At 36.2% G+C, this 24,586-nt stretch overlaps 2 protein-coding genes and 3 non-coding genes across 10 annotated transcripts in view; all 5 read right to left on the reverse strand.

The window, feature by feature from the left end:
- The window catches only part of LOC123865236, a 33,534-nt gene extending 9,609 nt beyond the window's left edge, over positions 1-23,925 (reverse strand). Inside the window, exons 1-21 of one of the 4 annotated variants that reach the window (XM_045906167.1) lie at positions 19,223-19,721; positions 18,858-19,039; positions 18,521-18,599; positions 18,075-18,305; positions 17,304-17,446; positions 16,749-16,875; positions 16,238-16,340; positions 15,595-15,711; positions 15,102-15,205; positions 14,738-14,854; positions 14,067-14,192; positions 13,474-13,581; positions 12,680-12,850; positions 12,162-12,257; positions 11,623-11,729; positions 10,860-11,007; positions 10,019-10,120; positions 2,895-3,026; positions 2,371-2,518; positions 1,429-1,433; positions 78-84 (exon numbers count right to left, since the gene is read on the reverse strand). In XM_045906167.1, the coding sequence (XP_045762123.1) occupies positions 2,378-2,518; positions 2,895-3,026; positions 10,019-10,120; positions 10,860-11,007; positions 11,623-11,729; positions 12,162-12,257; positions 12,680-12,850; positions 13,474-13,581; positions 14,067-14,192; positions 14,738-14,854; positions 15,102-15,205; positions 15,595-15,711; positions 16,238-16,340; positions 16,749-16,875; positions 17,304-17,446; positions 18,075-18,305; positions 18,521-18,599; positions 18,858-19,039; positions 19,223-19,372 (2,484 nt within the window). In that variant the 5' untranslated portion in view covers positions 19,373-19,721 and the 3' untranslated portion in view covers positions 78-84; positions 1,429-1,433; positions 2,371-2,377. Of the gene's footprint in view, positions 1-77; positions 85-1,428; positions 1,434-1,460; positions 1,893-2,370; positions 2,519-2,894; positions 3,027-10,018; positions 10,121-10,859; positions 11,008-11,622; positions 11,730-12,161; positions 12,258-12,679; positions 12,851-13,473; positions 13,582-14,066; positions 14,193-14,737; positions 14,855-15,101; positions 15,206-15,594; positions 15,712-16,237; positions 16,341-16,748; positions 16,876-17,303; positions 17,447-18,074; positions 18,306-18,520; positions 18,600-18,857; positions 19,040-19,222; positions 19,722-23,723 lie in introns of those variants that run through there. The other 3 variants (XM_045906168.1, XM_045906166.1, XM_045906169.1) reach the window with 3 other exon arrangements.
- On the reverse strand, positions 10,339-10,457 carry LOC123865821. The gene has a single exon (XR_006796045.1). It is a non-coding gene; the product is annotated as a 5S ribosomal RNA (ribosomal RNA).
- On the reverse strand, positions 11,146-11,216 carry Trnag-gcc. The gene has a single exon. It is a non-coding gene; the product is annotated as a tRNA-Gly (tRNA).
- Positions 11,896-12,014, reverse strand: LOC123865820. Its single transcript, XR_006796044.1, has one exon. It is a non-coding gene; the product is annotated as a 5S ribosomal RNA (ribosomal RNA).
- On the reverse strand, positions 21,463-23,730 carry LOC123865260 (UBP1-associated proteins 1C-like). 3 transcript variants are annotated; one of them, XM_045906214.1, is made up of 2 exons: positions 23,431-23,730; positions 21,463-22,987 (listed from the first exon to the last, which is right to left on the reverse strand). In XM_045906214.1, exon 2 carries the CDS (start codon positions 22,963-22,965, stop codon positions 22,240-22,242), a length of 726 nt encoding a protein of 241 aa, XP_045762170.1. In that variant the 5' UTR covers positions 22,966-22,987; positions 23,431-23,730; the 3' UTR covers positions 21,463-22,239. The 3 variants fall into 3 exon arrangements, with proteins under 3 accessions (XP_045762170.1, XP_045762169.1, XP_045762168.1); XM_045906213.1 differs by having other exon boundaries at positions 21,463-23,067; XM_045906212.1 differs by having other exon boundaries at positions 23,152-23,730.
- Positions 23,926-24,586: the final 661 nt, after the last annotated feature.

Raw genomic sequence — 24,586 nt, forward strand, 5'->3', positions numbered from 1 at the left:
GCACTTGACCGGTTTTTGAAAGTTATGTCAAATAAAAATTTGACATGCAATAACAAAAAAATTGAAATACAAGCCACTTTATTCCTTATTTCATCGGGTGAAAGTCGATTTCAATTTAATCGTATATCTTAAAAAGCGAAATATTATACGACTACGTAAAATGGGTACATTTTTAAAGCAACGACATGTTAGAAACAGATATTTCGTTTTGGTCGTGTTAAATATTATGAGTGAATGCTTTGTGAGTCATTCAGATAATTCTTGATTTAGTGATGTTCGGTCAAAAATATTTCATGGAACGTATAATTAACATAACATTGATGTTACTTTTGAAGAGATATTAGCTGCCTTATTGGATTTATATTATTATAGAAATTGGGTCTTAGAATGGCACAAATAAACGGTAATTTATAAATAAAAGTTTAAAAAGCGTGAAATAAAAATTAAATTAAAAATTTAAAAAAACCCCCGACACATAAACCTCTAAAAAGTAAAAAAATAATAGGTAAGTATGTATGGGCCCTTTAAGAATAGTATAAATAGTAAAGTTTTTATCCAAGCGTTCGTTGCGTCGGGGGACCGCTAAAGTTAACAAAAACTATTCTTTCTACAACGACTTCATAGTTTATGATAGGTAGCGGTCCCCTGGCGCAATGAGCGCTTGGATAAAAACTTTACTATTTATACTATTCTTAAAGGGCCCATACATACTTACCTATTATTTTTTTACTTTTTAGAGGTTTATGTGTCGGGGGTTTTTTAAATTTTTAATTTAATTTTTTAATACTTGACTTGAGTGACTTTATTTAACTATGTCATGTACCTACTTAAAAAGCATAGAATCTTTGCGAGAAATGTTTAGCGAGCTTACAACAGCCTAAGTCCGATTTCCACTTAAGCGGAGCGGAGAGACGTGTTCAGTCAACCAATCAGATTTTTGAAAGATGACGTGGTAATTCTTTGACGTCATCTATTAAGAATCTGGTTAGTCGACTGAACACATCTTCTCATGTTATATGAAAAATGGCGGTCATTCACTAATGATACAATATATTTTTTCAGAGTTGAAGATACTTTTTTTTCACCAATTTTTGTAAAATACCAAATCTATACTAGTATTATAAAGAGGTAAAGTTTGTAGTTTGAAGGTAGTAATCTCTGGAACTACTGAACCGATTTTGAAAATTCTTTCACCAGTAGAAAGCTACATTATTCCTGAGTGACATGGGTTATGTTTTATTTTCAAAAAAATTAGAGATCCCTACGAAAATTGTAATAAGCTACCCGTGCGAAGCCGGGGCGGGTCGCTACTAATTTATATGTCGCGTACTTAAAGACGGGAGAGAGCTTTTATAAGTAAAAAAACAATTGATAACATAATACAGTTATATTTTATTTGTCATTGTCCAGTTTAAATATAAAATTTACATAATCTTTTATTATTCATTGGCAATTTATATTGATCATTCAACTCATATTAATCATATGAAATCATGCAAAAAATACATTTATAATATAGTCAAAATAGAATTAAAAATGAATTTCATTTGTTGAAGAGAAAAAAATTAGCGAAGTAATATTATGATTAGACTAACCTAAATGAATAAGCCATATACAATGGCCATTTTACAATGTCAATTTGAAGTCATAATATTTTACCAATAAATGATGTATAATTTTCATCAATGAATTGACAGCACAATGTCTTCAGCTTTTTACTGATGTCATGGAGTAAACACATCGATATTTTTCTACCTGCAGTATTGTTTATAAAATTTAATTAAATTCTACGGACAAAATTATTGTACCTAGTAACTTTCGTCAACAATTTAAAGTAACATAAAAAGCTCGCATCGGAGAGATTCAACCAGCTTCCCTTCAAATGTCATAATCTGAAACAGAAAGAAAACTTGACGTTTGAAGATTTCACTCACATCAACAAACAAGGAACAAGACACTGTTGCTGCTCAAACATTTGAGCCCGTTAGGAAACAAGACACAGTGCGGCTTAAATATTTGAGCCCGTTAGGAAACAAAGATACAGTTGCGGTTCAAATATTTGAGCCCGTTAGGAAACAAGACACAGTGCGGCTTAAATATTTGAGCCCGTTAGGAAACAAAGATACAGTTGCGGTTCAAATTTTTGAGCCCGTTAGGAAACAAAGACACTGTTGCCACTCAAATATTTGAGCCCGTTAGGAAACAAGACACAGATGCGGCTCAAATAATTGAGCCCGTTAGGAAACAAAGATACAGTTGCGGCTCAAATATTTGAGTCCGTTAGGAAACAAGACACAGTTGCGGCTCAAATATCTGAACCCGTTAGGAAACAAGACACTGTTGAAACTATTAGAAACAAGGGGGATTTACCTGGCCCCTAGCTGGCGGTGGTAGACGTGCTCTTGCTCATGAGCTTGGCCACCATCTCCTGGACGCGTTTCATCTCTTCCATCTGTGACGTTACTTGATACAGTCTGTTTTCTCGCTCCACTACAGTCTTCTCCAATTGTTTTATCATCTGTAATTTTTTTTAAATCGGTTGAATCTACTTTCACATACTCGTAGCATAAACATTTTTAGGTTACATTGGTGTCTTTTGGAATTGGTTGTCTCTTAGTGTTGATTTTAGTCTCTTAGATTGAAAATTCTACCCCTAAGGGGGTTAAATAAGGGATGAAAATTGGTATGGAAATCCGTCATTATTCAAGTTACATCGATGAAATTTCATACATACATAAGTATTTGAGCTATCGGTCAAAAATGAAATTGTATGTATTCCATTCTTTTTGGAAATTCCACCTCCTTAACAATTAAAAAAACCTCCAATCGAAGCCAGGGTCATTATCATCATCAACCAATAAAGATTTTATCCATCTACTATCTATCAAACTTACATTGTCCTTTTGCTCCAGTTCCCGCCTCAAAGCGGCTTCAGCGGACGCGGCCTCTTCCAATTTCTTGTCTTTATGCTTGACTCGCTCTTCGAACTTTATCAGGACACTCGCTAACTCGCTATTTTTATTAGCCTGAATAAAATGAAAACAATCAATCAATCAGCCTGGTTGAACAGGAGCCACCACACACGATCCTCCGCCTTTCTCATTAACAATCTGATATTAAAATAAATGTTTGTGTTCGCTATCTATGCATTTGACAGAACTTTGACATATCTTAAGCATACAAAAGAAGTATGCCAGTCATTTAAACAAATAACAAAAAAAATTTAAAGAGACAAAGAAATCTGCTTTAAGCTTTGGTCTGGTGATCATTGTACAGTGTAACAATAGTTTATAAGCACATTCATATATACCAATGTGGCATGAAATAAAAGTCAGTCCTATTACAACCATCGACTCGTTCACTCATTTTTCTACACCTCCTGTACCCAACCTTAGATGGCGACCCCGCCAAACGGACTCAAATAAATAAATACTTATAAAATATAAAAACACCTGTATAATGTGCAACTCAAAGGTGGAGAAAGAAGACATTTTTATCAATCAGAATGGTCAAAACAATGCCAATATAGAACAATTACATTGGCATATTTCGTCAATCAATATAATTGTGATTATTATATGCACAATTTTGTTACTGGGAGTACTTTACATATTCTTCAAATTTTACAAAAAATGCCACGAAAATTGGATGAGAAGCCAAATAACCCAGCACGTGCTTCGACGGTCGCGCCGATCTTCAGGACGAGGACCAGCACTGGAGCGTTCGTGTGAGAACTGCCGTGCTAAACCTTGTGGATCGTGATATTTTATTATTCAAGAAAAAACTATTACAATTAGTGCAAAGTGCAAGATGGACAGTGATGTATGACGATTTATTGAACTTATATAACGAACTTTCCAAGATAAAGGTATATTTAGTGAAAATCGGCCCAAGTCGGAGAAAAGGTGAAATTATATCTAAAAAGTTAAGTGAAGCGGACAATTTAGTAAGTAATTTTAATTCGATTTTAGAAGAATTAGCTTCAATACCAGTATCTTTTAAGGGTGATGAATGCTTACGATTTGACAAGTTAAGTAATGATTTTTTCAATTTATATGATACTATTTTAAAATTGTGTAATACCGAGTCTTGTGAAAATTATAACAAAATGGCAAAATTCGAATTAAAAGTAGCATTACAATTACTGCCAATCATCGATGACTCTGAAATATCTGTGAAGCAATTAATCGATAATATTATTTACTATGATTCTTTGCTTACAAGTCCCGACTGTAAAAATAATCTCATTCAATTCATTTTAAAAAGTAGACTGTCACAAAATGCTAAATTGCAATTACAGCCAAATTACACAGCCATCAATGACTTGGTTAGCGATATGCGGCGTGTGTTACTGCCACAAAAATCGCCTATAGCTATCCAAAATAAGATACAACAGTTAAGGCAAAATAATAGATCTGTACAAGATTATGGGAAAGAAATGTCAGAACTTTTTGTTGACCTTACAATATCGCAGTCAAAAGGTGATTCAAATGCTTATGCGGTACTTAAGCCGTTAAATGAAAAATTTGTCACTAAAAAGTTTGCCGACGGGTTGCGTAATCGTACACTTAGCACAGTAATTACAGCCAGGAATTACGATTCGCTTAAGGATGCAATTCAGGGTGCCCTTGATGAAGAAATCTCGAACCCTTCCCCTTCAGCAGGTGATTTATTAACCATGAAACAGCGTACATACTACCAGTCTAGGAATTTTAATAATTACTCAGGTAGATCGAATACAGGTAAGTATACAGGTTCACGGCCATCATATTATGTACCTGGCAGAGGGCGAGCATTGGGGCATCAGGTTTCAGCGCACTACTACTCTTCTTCGAGAGGAAAACAGAACGGCGCTCGTGGGATGACACGAGGTCGCGGAGGTAAGTTTTCTAATAATAATAATTATTATTATAGAAATCGAGGAGCTAAACACACTAGAAATGTCATGCATATGTTGGGCGGATCAGAATCGGATTGTCAGATTAAATCCTCCCCTGAAAACCAAAATCAGTTTTTTCGAGAATAAACCCTTTATATTAACCTTACAGAAAAATGTAAAATACGTAGAATTATATTTGAACAATACAAGATGCTTCTGGTTATTAGATACCGGCGCAAGCATTTCAGCAGTTTGCAAAACAATAGTATGTAACAATACACCCATAGCCGACCGCCGTATTCTAATCAACGGCGTGGGGGGTCAAATCCAAGCGAAAGGCTCTGTTTATTTAACACTATCTGCTCCAAGTGGTGTACAATTACCGCATGAGTTCTATGTATTTGATTCTTTACCGTGTATGGCCAATGGAATTTTAGGTCTAGATTTTCTTTCTTTGTACGGAGCTCATATTGACTTAGAAAATTGCATTTTAACATTGAACTTTAATGGAATAAAATTCATACTACCATTGTTAAATAATATTGAAGTTGAGAAACCTAACTTTTTGACTATACCAGCTAGGTCTGAATCTACGCATTACGTTACTACTAGTATGACTGAAGAGAGCGTAGTCTGTGCATCCGAAATTAAAGATGGAATTTTTATCGCGAGCATGCTAGTTATGCCTAAGGACGGAAAAATACCTATAAAAGTTTTGAATACTACTGAAACCGATTTTCATTTACAGGATATAAAGCCTATTATACACAAGGCTAGTGATTATGATGTTTGTTTATTTGAAAATCCCTGTAGAGACTCAAATAGAGTGAAACGTTTATTCAAATTACTAAATTTAAACCATTTAAATTTGGAGGAGCAATCTAGTATTGAAAATATATGTGCAAAATATAACGACATATTTTACCTTGAAGGTGACCAATTTACCACTACTAAGCTTTATAAACATTCAATTTCTTTAAAGCCCAATACGACACCAGTGTATTCCAAGCCTTATAGACTTCCGCATTCACAAAAGAATGAAATGGATAAACAAATCGATAAGATGCTTAAACAAGGCATAATAGAACCATGTAACAGTGAATGGTCTAGCCCTGTTCTATTAGTTCCGAAAAAATCGAACTCAAGTACGGAGAAAAAATGGAGATTAGTTATTGACTATAGAAAATTAAATAACTGTATTATTGATGACAAATTTCCCCTACCGAATATAACAGACATATTAGACTCATTATCAGGATGTATATACTTTACCCACTTAGACTTGAATCAAGGTTTTTATAATGTTGAGCTCGATCCAGCTAGCAGAAAATACACAGCTTTTAGTTCAGGCCAATATCAAATGACCAGAATGCCTATGGGTCTTAAAACAAGCCCAAGCTCATTTTCACGAATGATGAATATGGCAATGGCTGGTTTATCCTATGAAAAATGTCTTTGTTACCTTGACGATTTAATTATTTTTGGACGAAACTTATCAGATCACAACAAAAATTTAATTGAAGTGTTTGAAAGAATTCGTAACGTTAACTTAAAATTAAATCCAGCAAAATGTGATTTTCTCAAAAAGGAATTGTTTTATTTGGGACACGTAGTGTCAGGCGATGGCATCGTACCCGACCCTCAGAAAGTTAGTATCATAAAAGATTACCCCATCCCAAAAACTGCTGACGAAGTAAGACGATTCGTCGCATTAGCTAGTTATTATAGAAAGTTTATACCTAATTTTGCCGAAAAAGCTTACAACTTAAATCTTTTATGCAGAAAAAAAGTTCAATTTATATGGGATAGTAATTGTCAAAAATCTTTCGATATTTTAAAGGAATGTATGATGACACCACCAGTTCTACAATACCCTGACTTTTCGAAAAGCAATCAGTTTATTGTTCACACAGACGCATCAGGTTACGCGATAGGTGCAATTTTATCAAACTCGGATGGACGTCCAGTAGCTTACGCAAGTAGAAGTCTCAACAAAGCTGAGCAGAATTATCCAACTATTGAAAAGGAGCTTTTAGCTGTGGTCTGGGCAATAAAATACTTTAGACCTTACTTGTACGGTCGGACTTTTAAAATTCTTACCGACCACAAACCTTTAATTTATTTGTTTAGTATGAAGGACCCTTCGAGTAGGTTGCTTAAATTTAGATTAACCTTGGAAGAGTATGACTATCTGATAGAGTATGTGAAAGGTAAAGATAATGTGGCTGCAGACGCATTATCTCGAGTGATTATGAGTTCTAAAGATTTGAAAGAGATGTGTGATAGTGTAAATGTGATGACGCGTGCACAGAGGAAACGGTTAGATACAAGTGCTTCTTCGGATAATATGATCTCTACCGACGACAGGTCTGATCAGCCAATAGTCGTAGACAGTCATATTAAACCAAAGAACGCAGTTGAGTTAAGATTTATAGACGCGAAAATTTTAAATAAATTGCGACAAGAAAATAAAATTAATTGCGAAAATAATATTTTTTCATATGACAGAGGTCAAATGACGATATTTATAAACCCTGCTTCTCAATCGCAATTGACGCGAGCCGCATTTGTGAGAGAGCTAGGTGAGTTTTGTGAACGATTAAATATAGAAGAAATATATTTTATTAAAAGTAATAACAATAATATATTTGTTAAGAAGTTAGTAGAGGAGATAAAGAATACAATTGAATGGAAAGGACCTCGTTTATGTATTTTAGAGGACGTAAATAGAATAGATAACATGGATGATAGAAAAGTTATATTAAACGACTTTCATCTTCTGCCCACAAGTGGCCACGCGGGCATTAGACGAATGTTAAATAACATAAAGAAATATTATTTCTGGCCAGGACTGGAAAAAGACATAATTAATTTTGTAAAAAAATGTCCTAAATGCCAAAAACAAAAATATACCACCACGGTGAAAGAACCCATGGTAATTACTTCAACAGCTCATTCAGCTTTTGAAAAAATATTTTTAGATATAGTTGGACCCTTAGATAGAGATATTAATAATTACACATACATTTTAACGCTACAATGCGAACTAACAAAATATGTATGCGCATTCCCATTGATCACAAAAACAGCCACAGAAGTAGCGCGTGTTTTTGTAAATAACTTTATCCTTGTTCATGGAATACCAACGATTGTGGGAACAGATCGAGGATCTGAATTTTTATCGGAAACATTTCAAGAGGTTTGTAAGTTACTCAATATTTCTAAACTAAATTCAACAGCATACCACCATGAAAGTATAGGTGCCTTAGAAAACTCACATAAGAGTTTAGGGAGTTTTCTAAGAATTCAGACCGAAGGTAGACCAGATTTATGGAGTACATGGCTTCCTTTTTGGTGTTTTGCGTATAACACAACTGTACATTCATCAACAAAGTTTACACCTTTTGAACTAGTATATGGTAAAAAGTGTAACCTACCAAGCAATCTTTCAACGAAAATAGAACCTCTTTACAATCACGATAACTATCCTCAAGAATTGAGATATCGCTTACAAGTTTCACAAACAGAGGCGCGTAACAATTTAATAAATAGTAAATATAGACAAAAATTTAGATACGACAAATATGTTAATCCTATAAAATATAAGCCTAACGATTTAATTTTAATTAAAAATGAAACAGGCAATAAACTATCAGATTTATATTTAGGACCATATAAAGTAATTGAAGACTTGTCACCGAATGTAAAAATAGAATATACTAATGGAAAAATAGATGTTATTCATAAAAATAGAACTAAACTATACTTAACTGATTAACTGTATGTATTTGTAAGAAAATATAACAATGTTGTAATTAGATGTAAGAAATATATTGTTTCCCTACGATTTAAAAAAAAAATGTTTTTGTATTTTATATTTAGCTATTAAGAAAAAAAATTATGTAATATAACATTAATAATTTTTTTACCACCCCATGGGAGGTGTACAGTGTAACAATAGTTTATAAGCACATTCATATATACCAATGTGGCATGAAATAAAAGTCAGTCCTATTACAACCATCGACTCGTTCACTCATTTTTCTACACCTCCTGTACCCAACCTTAGATCATAACGCACAACGCTGCGGTATGCGGTATGCGTTGCCGGACACTCAATCATATGAAAAACGTCGAGGATGTTCTCTTGTTCCGTCGCAGTATGCGTCAGCGGCAAGGGGCAAGCGCGGTGAAGTGGGGAGGTGTACTCCCGCACAGCGCGGCGTCATTCTCGGTTCAACGCTGCGGTGTGCGGTGTGCGTCACGGGTGTGCGTCGTGGGTCAATATGGATTGTTTCGAAGACAATTTAATCGAATTAGTTCGCAACTATCCTTCTTTATATAAATTCAGAAGCAGTAACAATTCTTCTTCTTCTTCCTCTTCAAGCAAAGCACAAATTACAGAAAAATTGTTCATGTTCACGTCTACCTTGGTAGCTGCGGCAAAATCAAATGACCACCACCACCGCAGGGACGCTAAATGCTGCGTCGTGACGCTGCGTTGCGACGCATACCGCAGCGTTGTGCGTTATTATCACCAGACCAAAGCTTTACCATGATGCCGACAAGATAAGTTTTTACATTGATCATCATCAATAGCCTATAAAAGTCCACTGTTGGATTAAAGACCAATGAGAGTTTGCCCAGGTTGGTGATCGTAGTAGATGGTAATAGTAGCACAGAGGACGCTGCTGCCCGTCCTCCGATATATTCCCTTAGTCGCCTCGTACGACACCCGCGGGAAGACGAGGGGTGGTGAAAACTGTATTCTGATTTGTTGTCACCACACGGTACATTTGATATAGCAACATAATATTATAGTAACATTTTTTTGAGCTTTCGAAAGATTAAGACTTTTTTAACATTACAAACTCGTTCAGTAGGTATATTTCCATAATACAGAATACAAAAAAGCTTAATGCGCAAAAAATTACTCCTCACGCGCCATTTTACCTTTATGTGTGAAACTTCATGTCAAAAATATGATTTTAGTCCTTATTTTAAAGATGAACTGTACTTTTTAACCAACTTCAAAAAAAAGAAGGAGGCTCTCAATTCGTCGGAATCTTTTTAACATGACAGTCGACCCATAGTCATTTTTCCGAAGACCCGAAGTCATTTTTTACGCACTATACCAACCTGTTGTTCCAACTTCTTCTGCACTGCTCGGTTGTCCAGTTCCATTTGTTTGCACCGTTCCTCCATTTCCTTTTCGCGAGCTTTCATCTCACTCTCTATACTCTGAAAACAAGAATACTCAGTAAACACACATTTTGCATATTTAGCTGCTGCACAAAGATAGATACTAATAAACAGCCACTACTCGTTATATAATATTAGTCCATACGTGGGTCACTGGTTATATCAATAAAATTAGAAAATTAATGACAAAATAAACTGGCATCTACAGTATGCGAAATCATGAAAATTAAAAATAAGTTGTACTTTGAAACGCAAAAAGCCAACATCACGCGGTGTTCCCAGGCGGTCACCCATCCAAGTACTGACCGCGCCCGATGTTGCTTAACTTCGGTGATCGGACGAGAACCGGTGTATTCAACATGGTATGGAAGTTGGCAACAAACATGTTGAAAATATTCATCACATTACGATTTATTTCTTCTTCGTTATAATCAATTACTTATAATCTTCAAACCAAATATTATTGCCACTTAATACTGTTTTTTTTTAATTTAAAAATAAAAAAACCCATGATCTACCTCAGAAGGCAAAAACAACTATGAGAAAATTATGACAAAATAGACACGCCATCTATATTAAGAATGGAAAAACATTTTTTAAAGCAAATATGACAAAAGATGGCTCTACAAATTTTTTACTTTATTTTTCAAATTAAAAAACCTCATGAATTGTTGTTTTATTTGAATTTAATTTATGCAATAATTATATTATTATTAGAATAAAACAACTAAAAATAGATCATCAGGTATATCTGTAATGTTAAATAGTAAATACATACAGCGATTTGGGATCTGAATTCTTTGTGCAGGGTTTCTTTCTGGTTTTCTTTGTCGAGCCTTTCGCCTGCTAGTTTGGCACGGAAACTTTGTAACGTTTTCCCCGCATCTTCAAGTTGTTTATGTAACTCTTCTATTGTCCTTTTATATCTATAACATGCAAATTATTGAACATCAAAAGTATTGATGTTAATAGGTATATCAATCAAAACATATTATTTCTATTTCTTTTTTAATTTATAAGAGTAAAAAATTATGATTAAAAAAAAACAAAGTAAAAAAGGAACATGCATCGACCGGGAATCGAACCCGGGCCGCCCGCGTGGCAGGCGAGCATTCTACCACTGAACCATCGATGCTTATAGCTATACTAAAGAAATTAATGTTTAGAAGCAATTTTTTCTTGATTATTATGCAATACCACAGAAAAACTAGATAGTGCTCACGATTTCATCCGCGTGAATTTAGGTTTTCTAAAAATCTTCTTGATTTTTCCGGGATAAAAAGTAGTCTATGTCCGTCTCCAGAATGGATGTGAAACGATAATATACAGATAAACAAGACAGACACTATTATAATAATATTATTATTATGGATATTAAAGAAGTATACATTTGATCCAACAGTGGACTGTTTTAAGCTATTTTAAGCTATTGATGAATATAATAATGATTATATGATGATAATGATTTATGTACTTGTAATGCAATCACAAAACTTTTGTTAATTTGGAGTACGAAGCAAGTAAAAAACAATAGGTCTAACTTCTCATTTTGCATCTGCGTAGTGTATAACACGTCTTGTTGCGAAGTGTTGGTGGCTTGCATCAACGCCAGCGCGTGCTGCAGGGACGCGGTGTGTTCTGTTGCACTCTGCGAAGGTATGATTTAATTACATCTGGCTTTTAATAAACTCATAAACTCCACCTCTCATTCGGGAGATCCCCATTTTACAGAACAATCTACGAGATGACAGTTTCTTTTATTACATAATCTAGCAAGTTTATTTCATTAGGTATTTTGTATTTGCAAAACAAAAAGCCAACATCACGCGGTGTTCCCAGGCGGTCACCCATCCAAGTACTGACCGCGCCCGATGTTGCTTAACTTCGGTGATCGGACGAGAACCGGTGTATTCAACATGGTATGGACGTTGGCAACAGCAATGTTAAAATTATACATTAGAATTATAGCTTTTAAAATGGTCTTAGATAAAATTGTAACATAGACTTTTTACTTTTATCTCATGCAATAATACTAATAAATAATTATACGCTATATTTTATAGAGAATAGAGCATTATACTTGTAAAGTGACAGCATGCGAATGGAGCCTCTGTTCTAAGCACGTCATCTTGTAGCCGTATAGTTCCATTGCGCTTGAGGTCGCTATGTCGTTTATCTGTAAACAACAAAATAATCGTGGTTATAAACTATAATAATTGCTCAAAAACTGCTCGAGGTCGAAAATGACTCACGTGCCACGTGGCGCAGAAGCCACAACACGCCACGCAGCGACTCGCATTTCCCTAAACGAGGCCTAAGGCATCCAAATAATGTATGATGCATATATTTTGAGAAAGGACTCGCCATATTTGCTCTGTGTCAACTGTCATACCAAAAGTACGGTTAACCCTTGGATTAAGGACTAAAATATGACTAAAATCATACTTTTGAGATGACAGTTGACACAAAGAGCAAATATGGCCAGACCTTTATCAAAATTTATGCACTATCCATGCGAGATTGTGCGACAATGCGCAACGTTTCCACATCACGTAGAATCTTTGTACAGTGTTGAGATTATTATTATCTATTGAATACCTTGCCAGCTTGCAAGGCGTCGTTCAGCCTGGCTATGAGGTCGTTGACGGCAAGCTCCTGACTGGGTGTGAGTCGCTCCGTCGCCCACAGGCTCTCGCTGTCCGTGTCGACTCGCGGCGATACGCTCTCCACACTCACGTCCGATATATTGTGGAGGCTCTCTCCAAAGATCTGTGAGGAAACCAGTTATTGAAGAGAGCTTGAACCAGGCCAGTTCACTTGGACATGATCCAAAGAAACATACTTACGGCGGTGGCGCGCATCTTCGAGGGTAATTGCGTAAATCTTTATTTTTTTTCCGTGAGAGATAGAGATAAAAACGATACCTTAACGATACCAACTAGTCAAAATAATAAGTTTGACATAAGTCACTCACAAATTAGTCGATACTATAACAAGTACTATAACTAATTTCTTAAACTGGACCTTTTCAAGTAAAGATTTTTACATAAAGCTGTGAGGATGATACTGCTATTGGCGCAATTAAAGTGCCATAAGCCTACTTTGTCATATTAGTTTACAAATTGCGAAAAACCAAATTAAATTTGAATTTCGCGGACAGACCCGTCTCATGCACCTTAAGTTAGGCTTAAATCCCATGGAAACCAATTTTCCAGGATAAAAAGTAATCTATGTCACTCTCCGGTCTTTTAACTATATCCATGCAAAAAATCACAGATTTATTGCTCCGGTGCGGCGTGATTGAAGGACAAACCAACAAACATATTTTCGTATTTATTTTATGGATAATGGGTAGTGATGACTAATGAATAGGAATTTGAAAAATGTTTCACCTGATTCATCTGATCTGATGGGAAGTAGTGATGCTTGATGATTTGCAAGATCTGTTTCCGTCGCGCCCCGTTATTACTTGCGAGGCCCGCACATAGCAATCTTCTAACCTGCAACCATTTCCCAAACATGTTCTTTTAAGCTCAGGACACATTGGGAGCGAAGCGAAACGAAACAACGTTCGTTTCACTTCGCTCATGTCTCTCATACTTCGGGTTCACATCGTGAACTACAGAGCTACACTAAGGTTGAGATCTAAGAGCGAACTTTAACTTTGCTTAGATTTAAGTTTCCGTTAAAACGAGACAGATTTGTGGCAGCCATATAACTCGTTTTATCAGATCTCAGCCTAAGCCAGCGATTCGTACCCAGTAAGCGAATTTATTTCAGTTCATTGGGAATGAGGGCCACGTCTCACAAAATACTGTATTACAGTATTCACAACTACTAGGAGATCAGGAATGTCAGGGCACAACCTGACACTGAAATCAAATTCATTGAACTCTATAATTTCTAGAAAAAGCGTCGCTACCACCACGCGTTGTATTGGCAAGGTCTAATTCTAAGACAAACTAGGACCCAGGACTATAGTAACCTGATGATGTGCCAGCATCCTCGCGAAGGCAGCCTCCCAGTGCCGCGAGAGAGGCGCTAGAGCCAGCCCGGCGCGACACGCGACCACCACGCACTGCGCGCCGGCCTCCGTTCCCACTGGACCATTCTACAAACATATCATTTTTACACATAATATTGACCAACTCAAAATCGATCGCAAGTCCAAATTAACATTTTAATGTTTAAACTATCGTGAGTGATTCCCATTTTAAGTATAGAATTTAGCAGCTATACTCTCGTATTTAGTCAATGTAAGTCCGTCTAGTTCTAAACCCATCCGGGGTCCTTTATCATAATGACTCGGCTCACTGCGCGTCGAGACTACGAGCTGCACGTGCCGCACGCACCGCGGCTTTTACGGACCGCTGTGACGGTGTACATCGACTAAATACATGAGTATAGCCGGTACATTCTATACTTAAAATTTTCAGATTTGCTCTTAAAATAGTTGTCAAAACTTGAAAGAACACTATTTCTGGAACTGTCCAATAATAATAGTTATATTTTATGATACACATGCACAGAGTAAAAAATTATAAGTAAGTTATGCCACATTTTTATGACAACCTAATAATAACATAAATCAAAATTTTAATAGCTGTGTTAAATTAGAGAAACTTACGAGCAAATTCATTGAAAAAAATATGTTACCTGTGACGTATACTGCAGTACACCATACAAAGTGTCTTCAAATGAATCGGGTGTCACTTCTTGTAACACGCGCTCTTGGGTCTCACTCGATTCACACAGTGCTCCTACTACTTGTAACTGTAATTTTATTAAAGTATTAGATATTTCAAAAGATTGCTAACAAGAAAAATACTGTCAGCTTCTATTTGAGCGCCATAAACTATGTTGTAATAAATATATTGATATATGCAGCACTAGAGGTACCGCCGATGCGTTGCCGGCCTTTCAGGAATTTGTTGGTCCGCCCCTTCTACAGGGCAGATTTAAGATCGATATTTTTATTTAACAAAATATATTAAAGAGAACAAAATAAAAAAACACATACCCATTGTAATCCAGCTTTTCCTGGTTCTAAGGCAGGAGGTACCAACAGCGCTGGCAGCCCATCACTGATAACTGAATTCAGTTCTCGAGGAAGAGTGCCCTCATCTGTAAAAAACAACTGGTCAAGTGCGAGTTGGACTCGCAAACGAAGGGTTCCATACCATCATACTAAGACTAACAATTTTAACTATTTTTTTATGATGTAAGTGCAAATTCACGGTTTTCAGATTTTCCCTTTACTTGTGCTAAAAGGTCTAACTACATGCCAAATTTCATGATTCTAGGTCAACGGGAAATACCCTATAGGTTTTCTTGACATACACAACAGACGGACAGACAGACAGACAGTGCGTCTGAAAATGGTACACGTCCACTGAGAGTTTTGGCTGTCATTTGTAAGGGATTACGTAACAGAGAGAGTGTTACACTAACTTCTTTCAGTGGATAGAGTAGACAGTTGGGCCTATCTATTGGTGTATATTTCTGGTATCTACCTCTATATTGTGATACAATAGCTGCAAAGAGCTCCAAGGACTCTGGCAAGCAAGTCCGACTCGCCTTCATACACAGACAGACCAGCTGGCTGTGTTGGCTTCGCAGGGAGTATAGATCTGTAAACACAATTTATAATATCCTTATTTTAACCTAGCAAGTATATGTACTGGCAAGAAAATTTAAAATAACCGGCCATGTCCGAGTCAGTCTCGCGCACCGAGGGCTCCGTACTATAGTTGTATTTTTTCGACATTTTGCTCGATATATAAAAAACTATTAGGCATAAAAATATATCTAAATCTGTTTTAAAATGTACAAGTAAAGCCTTTTCATATGATACCCCACTTTGTATAGTAATCTTACTTTGAAAGTTGAAAATACTAATTATTTGTTCATGAACACATTTTTTTTTTGGTGATGGAACCACAAATTCAGTTTTCAGATTTTTTCCTTTACTTGTGCTATAAGACCTACCTACCGCCAATTTCATGACTAGGCCAACGGGAAGTACCCTACAGGTTTTCTTGACAGATGGGCTGACAGATAGACAATGAAATGATCCTTATAGGGGGTCCTTTTTTCCTTTTGAGGTACAGAACTTTAAAAATATCAAATCCAAACCTACTTGCCTAAAGAGCTTACCCAAATTAACTAAGACGTTAATGAACTTCAATACGTGACGTAAACAACTGGCTTCCGGCTCACCCGTGTCATCTGGGACCAACTTGCATAATTCGTCAATATTCTGAAAATCATACAAATACAATGATGAATGACGAATCCTCAAAAACCGGTCTAATGTGAGTTGGACTCGCGCACGAAGAGTTCCATGCCATTGTGCAAGAATATGTATTTTTTTTTAAATTTACAGGTGGCCATTCCAAATTTTGTATTATTTGTTGTTATAGCAGCAATTGAAATATTCACTCTGTCAAAATTTCAACTCTCTACGTATAACAATTCATGAGATACAGCCCGCTGACAGACAGATGGAAGGACAACGGAGGAGGAGTGTGACAATGGGGTACCATTGGCACACTTTGGGTACAAAACCTTAATAAGTATTTAGCATCCTTTTCAAATCCACCCGGACGTAGTTGCGGGTATCAGCTAGTTATTAAAATAATTATTTAATGCGTGAAGGGGTTGTTACCTTTAAAGAATCTTGAAGAGTTGCCGAAAAATCAGGATACGTAAGTACAAAACTTTTGACATCACTGTCTGAACACAAGTCATTGATGAATGTGTACGCATGGAGTAACTGTGTTGCATCCCTTTCACTGAAAATCACACAAATATTATAAAGGCGAAAGCTGAGTGTATGTATGTTTGTAACACTTTCACGCAAAACATACAGATGGATTTGGCTGAGAATGGAGGTAGATTATAGCATGGATTAACACAGGTTTTATCCCGGAAAATAAAAAGTTCCCATTGGATTGTTAAAACCCTAAATCCACGTGGACATCAGCTAATAGTTCACAGTGCATAGTTCCTCATGATATTTTCAAAGGTCTGTGAAATCTGCCAATCAGCCATCATGGCAGATTATCGCCTAAACCCTTCTCATTCTTGGAGCAGAATCATTGTCAGTAGTGGGCCGGAAATCGGTTGGTCATGATGATGACGCTAACTTACGGTCCCACAGGCGCGACTCCAGCATCATGAACCAGAAGCCTTAAATCATTCATTAGTATAAATTACTTACACAATAGCTTTGTTGAACGTCTTCATAGTGCAGGACAAGTAACTGTGAGTGACATCAGGTTGCCTTGTGTTTGCCGACCCTCGTGTGCCATTAGACAGGCACAGTAGCAAGCGGCACACTTCTACACCACCATAACCCCCATCCTAAAACATACTTAAATCCTTGAGCCTCGATAGCTTAACGGTTGAGGAGCAGAATGAATTCCGAAAGCTGGGGGGTTCAAACTCCACCTGTTGCACTATAACTGTTGTACCCACTCCTAGCACAAGCTTTACGCTTAATTGGAGGGGAAAGCAGAGTATAAATCATGATTAGAATGGCTAATATTCTTTTTTTTTTTTTTAAAGTCCTGACTTTGGCACTGATAGACTTTTTAATATACTATATGCGACCCTTGGTAGTGGGAGAGATTGTAAAGGTAGAATAGGTATTACAAAACTAGGGTGGACTTGTTTGTGTGGATAAAATTAATGATGGCCCAGCCCAAAACCTTGCAACTCGAAAACAGAAATTTTGCAAGGGTTTCCTTCACAATGACTAAACAAAGAATAAGTTGGCATATTTCGATATTCCTATGTAATAAGGAAAAGAGGATTTATTTTCGCTAGCAAAGCTGAGGCCTGTCGCTAGTTCAAAATCCATCAATTTTGTAAAACCTCTTCCCTCTAAGAAACGCTCTCTGCCCTCAAGGTTTGGAAGAAAGTAGGTAGGTTAAACTTCCAGTCCAGGTTATTATTTTTCCTTGTTATTAAATTTAAAAAAAAAAATCACCTTCAAACTTATCAGGTGATTAACAAAGTTCTTTGTATCAACTGTCCTCATCAAAGCATAGATAGCTGGCAGATTTCCATAACACACGTTGACTAGCACCGTAAGTGATTTGTGACCGATTGTCCTGTGCTGTGGTTCTACCATTGGTTGAGTTATCCACTCAGTCAACTGCTTCATTAGTCTAGGGAGATAACATTCTTGCCAGCTAATTTTAATTCCATATGAGATGTCCTGAGAATAAACATTAAAACTAGTATAGCACATGCAAAAAAGTAGTCCAATGTGAAGCGTAATATGACTGTGACTACAAAACCAGAACACAACTTGTTTTGCAATAACTTATGCGTCAAATATATTTGGATATTAAGAAGACCCTTGATAGCACCAAAGACATGTTAGAAAATGAGACTTTTTCACAAAACAATAATTGTTCAGACCATTCATACCTGCATCACTGAAAGTAGTTTTATTTTCTTATCATTTGACACTGTGTCAGATAGTAATTTTGCTAAGATTGGTATAAATCTGTAATAATAAACAGCAATTAAGTAACTATATTTTATCAAAATAGCTTGCAAAAGTTTGCCTATTTGGAATTTTTATTTACTTTTCTTCCTACTATGGGACTACACTTATGCTAAAAGAAAATTATAATTTAGTAAAATATTTCCTCACAGATGGATTTTTTTACAGAAACATCTCTCCAGTAGGTACTAATAATAATCTTCTCTAGTCTTTAAAACTTATTTATTCATAAGTGTGATTTCCAATTTTATAACATACTTATATGTGTGTGTAAGAGCATGCCTTGCACTAGGCTCAATACATGCCCGAGTTAGAACTGCTACACCAGCCCAGTGAGGTCCCCTTGCATCGCGCATAACACGCCATAATGAACTAAAGAATGCGCATACTTCGATTCTACCAGGCGAAAATATTGACAGATCACATGATGAAGCCATAAGCTGTAAATAAACACGTTCAGATTCAAAACACATATTAAACTTTACAAAGTAGCAGCACATAAGAACAAATCTCGGCCATGAAACTGCTTCAATACAAAAACTACAATATTATATTAATAATCAAGTAAAATCTATGATTAAAAATCCAGGTAGAGCTAATTCAAAAACATAACAGCATCTTACCCCCAAGTATCGAGTCATCAAATTAATAGAAGATTCACTATGAGTGGCTTCAAATTCACGCGCAGCATTCACAAAAGCCTTTAAATTCGCAAACTTAGCACCGTCCGGATGGTTTTTAACATTGCTTTCTTCAACACCGTCAACTTCCATTGTAGCACAATCAAAACGTTTCTAAAAAACTGAAAACTCTTATATCAAATTAAAATCAATTTTCAATTCGGCCTGACTTTTAACTACTCTTTAAAACATTTTAAGAAAAGAAATACATTATTGTATTTGTTGCTTCATTTTTGTAGGTATTGAAAATTAAAAACTTCCTAAGTTTCAAACTTCACAAGTTTCAACTGTTTTTCTCAGCGTTGCCAAGAAGTTGCCAAGTGATAATTTTATGTCGTGAATCTGATGGCGGTGTCACATGGTTGCGACAAACAGCAAACAGCAAGCACTGGCAAGCGTGTGGACGAGACACGCGTTTGCAGCGTGGCCAAATTCGGAACTAACCCATCTTGTCTTGTAAAGTGCCGCCAGGACTTCGTCTGTGTTGGTGCTGGCGGGCGTGCTCTGCCTTTTTGGAGTGTTTTTTTTTTTTTGTTAAAACTGACTGAAAAGCGCTCTAAGTGGGTGCCGTGCGTGTGTCGGCGAGCGCTGGCACAGACGGGGTCCATACTTGTATAGTTTCCCTAAGTTGGTACAAATAACTACAAACTTGACATTGGCTAATCTTTGTAAAGCCAGACGAGAGAGAAAAAAAAAAGTGCCGCCATCTTGTAAGTAAAAGGACATATTATACCTATAGTGACACGCTGGTTCGCTATGTGGTGTTGCTACAAAAAAAAACACTGTTTTTAGGGTGCCGTACCTCAAAAGGAAAAACGGAACCCTTATAGGATCACTTTGTTGTCTGTCTGACTGTCTGTCAAGAAACCTATAGGGTACTTCCCGTTGACCTAGAATCATGAAATTTGGCAGGAAGGTAGTTAGGTCTTAAAGCACAATTACAGGAATAAATCTGAAACCCGCGAATTTGTGGTTACATAATTAAAATGTGTTTAAATTTTCAAAGTTAGATAACTATACCAAGTGGGGTACCATATGCATGGACTTTACTTAAACTTACATTCTAAAACAGATTTTTATGTACGAGTAACTATGATAGTTTTTAATTCATCGTGCAAAATGTTGGAAAAAATACCCGAGTACGGAACGCTCAATGCGCGAGTCTGATTCGCACTTGGCCGAGTTTTTTTTAAATATTAAAGCCTTTCCATACACATAAGTTTACGATAATCCTGATAATAAAATATACCGAATAAATGTGTCTGTATCTTTTACAGCTATAATATGTAACACGAGGTAAATATAGTACTTGAGCGACTTGAGCATGTAAATATGATAGGTTGCAAGCATGTTGTAAGTTCCTGGCCAATGGTTTATAAAATTCGTTTTCGATGTACAAACAGGAACGGCTTTCCTAATTTTTCTTTCAGTGAAAATAAGTTAAAACACTCAATTTTAAAGATATTCCTAAAGTTAAGATTTTATTTGCTGGCAACCTTTGTGCTACAACCATATTACGTCCTATATTATTCTGTGCTACAACTACGAACATCCAAATGCCCAAGTGCCAAGAGAGCCTTATCGGACTGCAGATTCAAGCAGCCGGCCGGATTGTAGGCTTTAAATTCCTTTGATGCGGGCAAATGCTTTGCGAATGTTACCTAAATTATACGATCGACACCGAACAAATGTTTGCCGAAGATTTGCTGAAAAGGCTTTGAATAGTTGAAAATAAAATGATAGGTATTATAGAAAATGTAAGTAGGTAATACACAGTCTTTATTTACTTCATAACAATCATAACAAACGTTTATTCAACATCGTAAAAAAATAAAGTATTTGAGTAGGTACTTACACGGTACTTAGTACTTACCTATATAATTAACTACCTACTTATGTTCATAGCCTAAGTTATAATTTTTCTGGTTATTCCAGGTTATTTAGGTAATAAAAACCACCATAAAACCTGATCCATATAACTACTTTGTAACATCTTGCTTGTGGGAAATTGGGTCAAGCGCGATTGAAAAAGGGGTTTGTCTATACTAATATTATAAAGAGGAAACCTTTGTATTTTTGTATGTTTGTATTGAATAGGCTCAAAAACTACTGGACCGATTTCAAAATTTCTTTTACCATTACTTAGAGGGATTCTTCCGAATCCGTATAGGCTATATTTTATCCCGGAAAATAGAAAAAATAAATGTCCACCCGTGCGAAGCCGGGGCGGGTCGCTAGTAAAAAATATAATGGTAAATACTTATATAAATTTTTAGCGTACCTATCTATATAAAATTACATAAAATGCTGCTTTTCTTATTCTATCACCTGCTCATGCTTTAACAAATACTTAAAAACAAAAACTTTCTACTTGCCCTTAATTCAATATAGGTAAGTACTTACCTAATATAAAATTACTTAATAATTGTACTTGACTGTTTGGCTATTTAACTAACATAAACTTACTTAACTTATAACAATAAAGTATATTATATATGTGCTTATCTACTAACAATTTAATTTTTTATTATTTATTAACATAATGCATTTAATTAATGATAGTGGGAAGATGAGACGCGTAGACGCAATGTACTGGCAATGTACCATGTACATGTTTCTTCAATAGACCGACAAGAAGTTTCAGATTAGTTTTAGTGACAGGGCGAGACGTGGCGCGGACTGCTACTACATAATTTATGAGAGAGACAAGGTCGAGTCCTGTGGTCGAGTCTGTGCCACTTTTGCCACCTGCCAAATTTCATAATTTGGCAGGTAGCAAAGGTTTTCTTGACAGACACAACAGATGGACATACAGACAGACAGACAGACAGACAGACAGACAGACAGACAACAAAGTGATCCTGGGTTCCATTTTGTGGTACGGCACCCTACCTAATAAAACGCACGTAATATTATAACAGTGAGTACCTACTTAATAGCACGTATAATAGTGAAACCCATCACCAGTCTGATGATGATGATGATGATGGTATCGTTGACCGTCTATAAGCTCTTAAATTTTCAGCATGACGTCGTCCATTTAAGTGTTCTCCTATGTTAAAATCGTTATTTGGCACGTTTACATCGCAGATGTCACAGTAATAGGGCTGTATCTCATCATCATCGTCGTCATCATCACTAGAATCTCTCAAGTTTTCAGCGTGGCGTTGTCCGTTCAAATGTTGTCTTATGTTATATTCATTGTTTGGCACGTTCACATCACAGATGTCGCAATAATAGGGTTGTATCTCATCATCATCATCGTCGTCATCACTATCATCATCATCACCAGAACCTCGTAAGTTTTCAGCATGGCGTCGTCCATTTAAGTGCTCTTTTATGTTAAAATCGTTATTTGGTACGTTTACATCGCAGATGTCGCAGTAATAGGGCTGTATCTCATCATCATCGTCGTCATCTTCATCATCACTAGTGTCTCTCAAGTTTTCAGCGTGGGGTTGTCCATTCAAATGTTGTCTTATGTTAAATTCATTGTTTGGCACGTTTACATCACAGATGTCGCAATAATAGGGCTGTATCTCATCATCATAGTCATCATCATTATCATCTCCATCATCACTAGAATCTCTTAAGTTTTCAGCGTGACGTCGTCCATTTAAGTGCTCTCGTATATTGTACTCATTATACGGCACATTAATTTCACAAATACTGCAGTAGTAAGGCATGGCAATTTTTTTATTTGTGTGGCTGTTGAGACGCAATTAAAAAATAAGCTCTTTATTTTAATCAGTCAGAATGTCAGAAACGAATAAATAACCAAGCTTTTACTAAGTACACAGTAAGTATATTAGGTAGGTATGTACTATGTAGGTCCTACATAGTACATACCTACATATAGTAATTGTACCTACATTGTAACATGCGCGCCGCAAACATTATTTTTAGGGTTCCGTGCTTCAAAAGTTGAAAAGGAATCCTTTCATGATTCTAGGTCAACGAGAAGTACCCTACAGGTTTCTTGACAGACAGACAACGAAGTGATCATAATAGGGTTCCTTTTTTCCTTTTGAGGTACCTACGGAACCCTAAAAAATCACGCAAACTTATAGTTCCCACTTCTGGTTTCCACCTGTTTCTACCCGGTATAATATCATTTTGATTTTTGGGTCATCAGTCACAACTAAACTCACCAGTCACCACACGATTTTATTTTCTATTTTCTTGACAAGGAAAGCACAACACATGTTTGATGTTTGAATCTTTCTATCAATAGTTTTATTTAAAGTGAGTCATGAGCATGTCATGAGTCATGACTCAGTACCTAAGTACCTAACTATGTTATTATTTGTGTTAATAAAGTGGTGTAATTAGATAACTATTATAACCAGTAACAAATAAATGAGAGTGATTATTAATATGTTGAGTGAAGTGACAAATAAATTAGTGTGATTATATTGATTTGCTCTTTTTTATTTAAACCCACTGTGTCACTATGCACTATCCACCGTGAATGTAACCAAATGTGACCAAACCGGAGCACTGCCCAGGCGTCTAAAGGCACAAAGGGCAAAATGCTAATCAAAATATTCTGACAAAACACCGTGTACATACAACACATTACATCACAAACCAGGTTTCTTACCAATAATAGACAACAATTATCGTTTCTTAATGTTACCAGGGAAAAACAGTTGCCATAAATGAAGGTATCTGAAGGAATAAATTGTAAGTTATATTAAACTATTAATTAATAGAACATTATTTAAATTTAAAGAGGCACGCTTTGTTGAAATATATTAAAGATGTTGAAATATTTAATATGGGAGAAAAAAATTAACAGGCCAGACCAAGTCAGACTTGTCTATGTTGACAAGGATTTAAGGTAATTTGCCAAGTACAAGACTTTTTTTTTTTCTCGTCTGGCTTTACAAAGATAAGCCAATGTCACGTTTGTAGTTATTTGTAACAAGTTCCTTAAACTACACAAGTATGGACCCCGTCAGTGCCGGCACTCGCCGACATACGCACGGTACCCCTTTAGAGCGCTTTCCAGTCAGTTTTAACAAAAAAAAAAACGCTCCAAAAGGGTAGAGCACGCCCGCCAGCTAACACCAACACAGACGAAATCCATTTGCCAAGTAGGTAATTTGGGGTAAAACAAGCAGAGATGTGCTACCTAAACATGATTGTGCACTTCAGATTTAATTCCCTGCAAAAATAAACTCTGTTGCATTAGCATAAAGTCCAATTTCTAATACAATTATGCTAAGCGGAAAAACGAGCCGAGCGAGAGGTCTATAAATTGGATTGTGTCACTGTCTAATGGATTGCAAGCATAAAAAAATA

The sequence above is a fragment of the Maniola jurtina genome, chromosome 5, assembly GCF_905333055.1.
Source record: "Maniola jurtina chromosome 5, ilManJurt1.1, whole genome shotgun sequence".
Lineage (NCBI taxonomy): Eukaryota > Metazoa > Arthropoda > Insecta > Lepidoptera > Nymphalidae > Maniola > Maniola jurtina.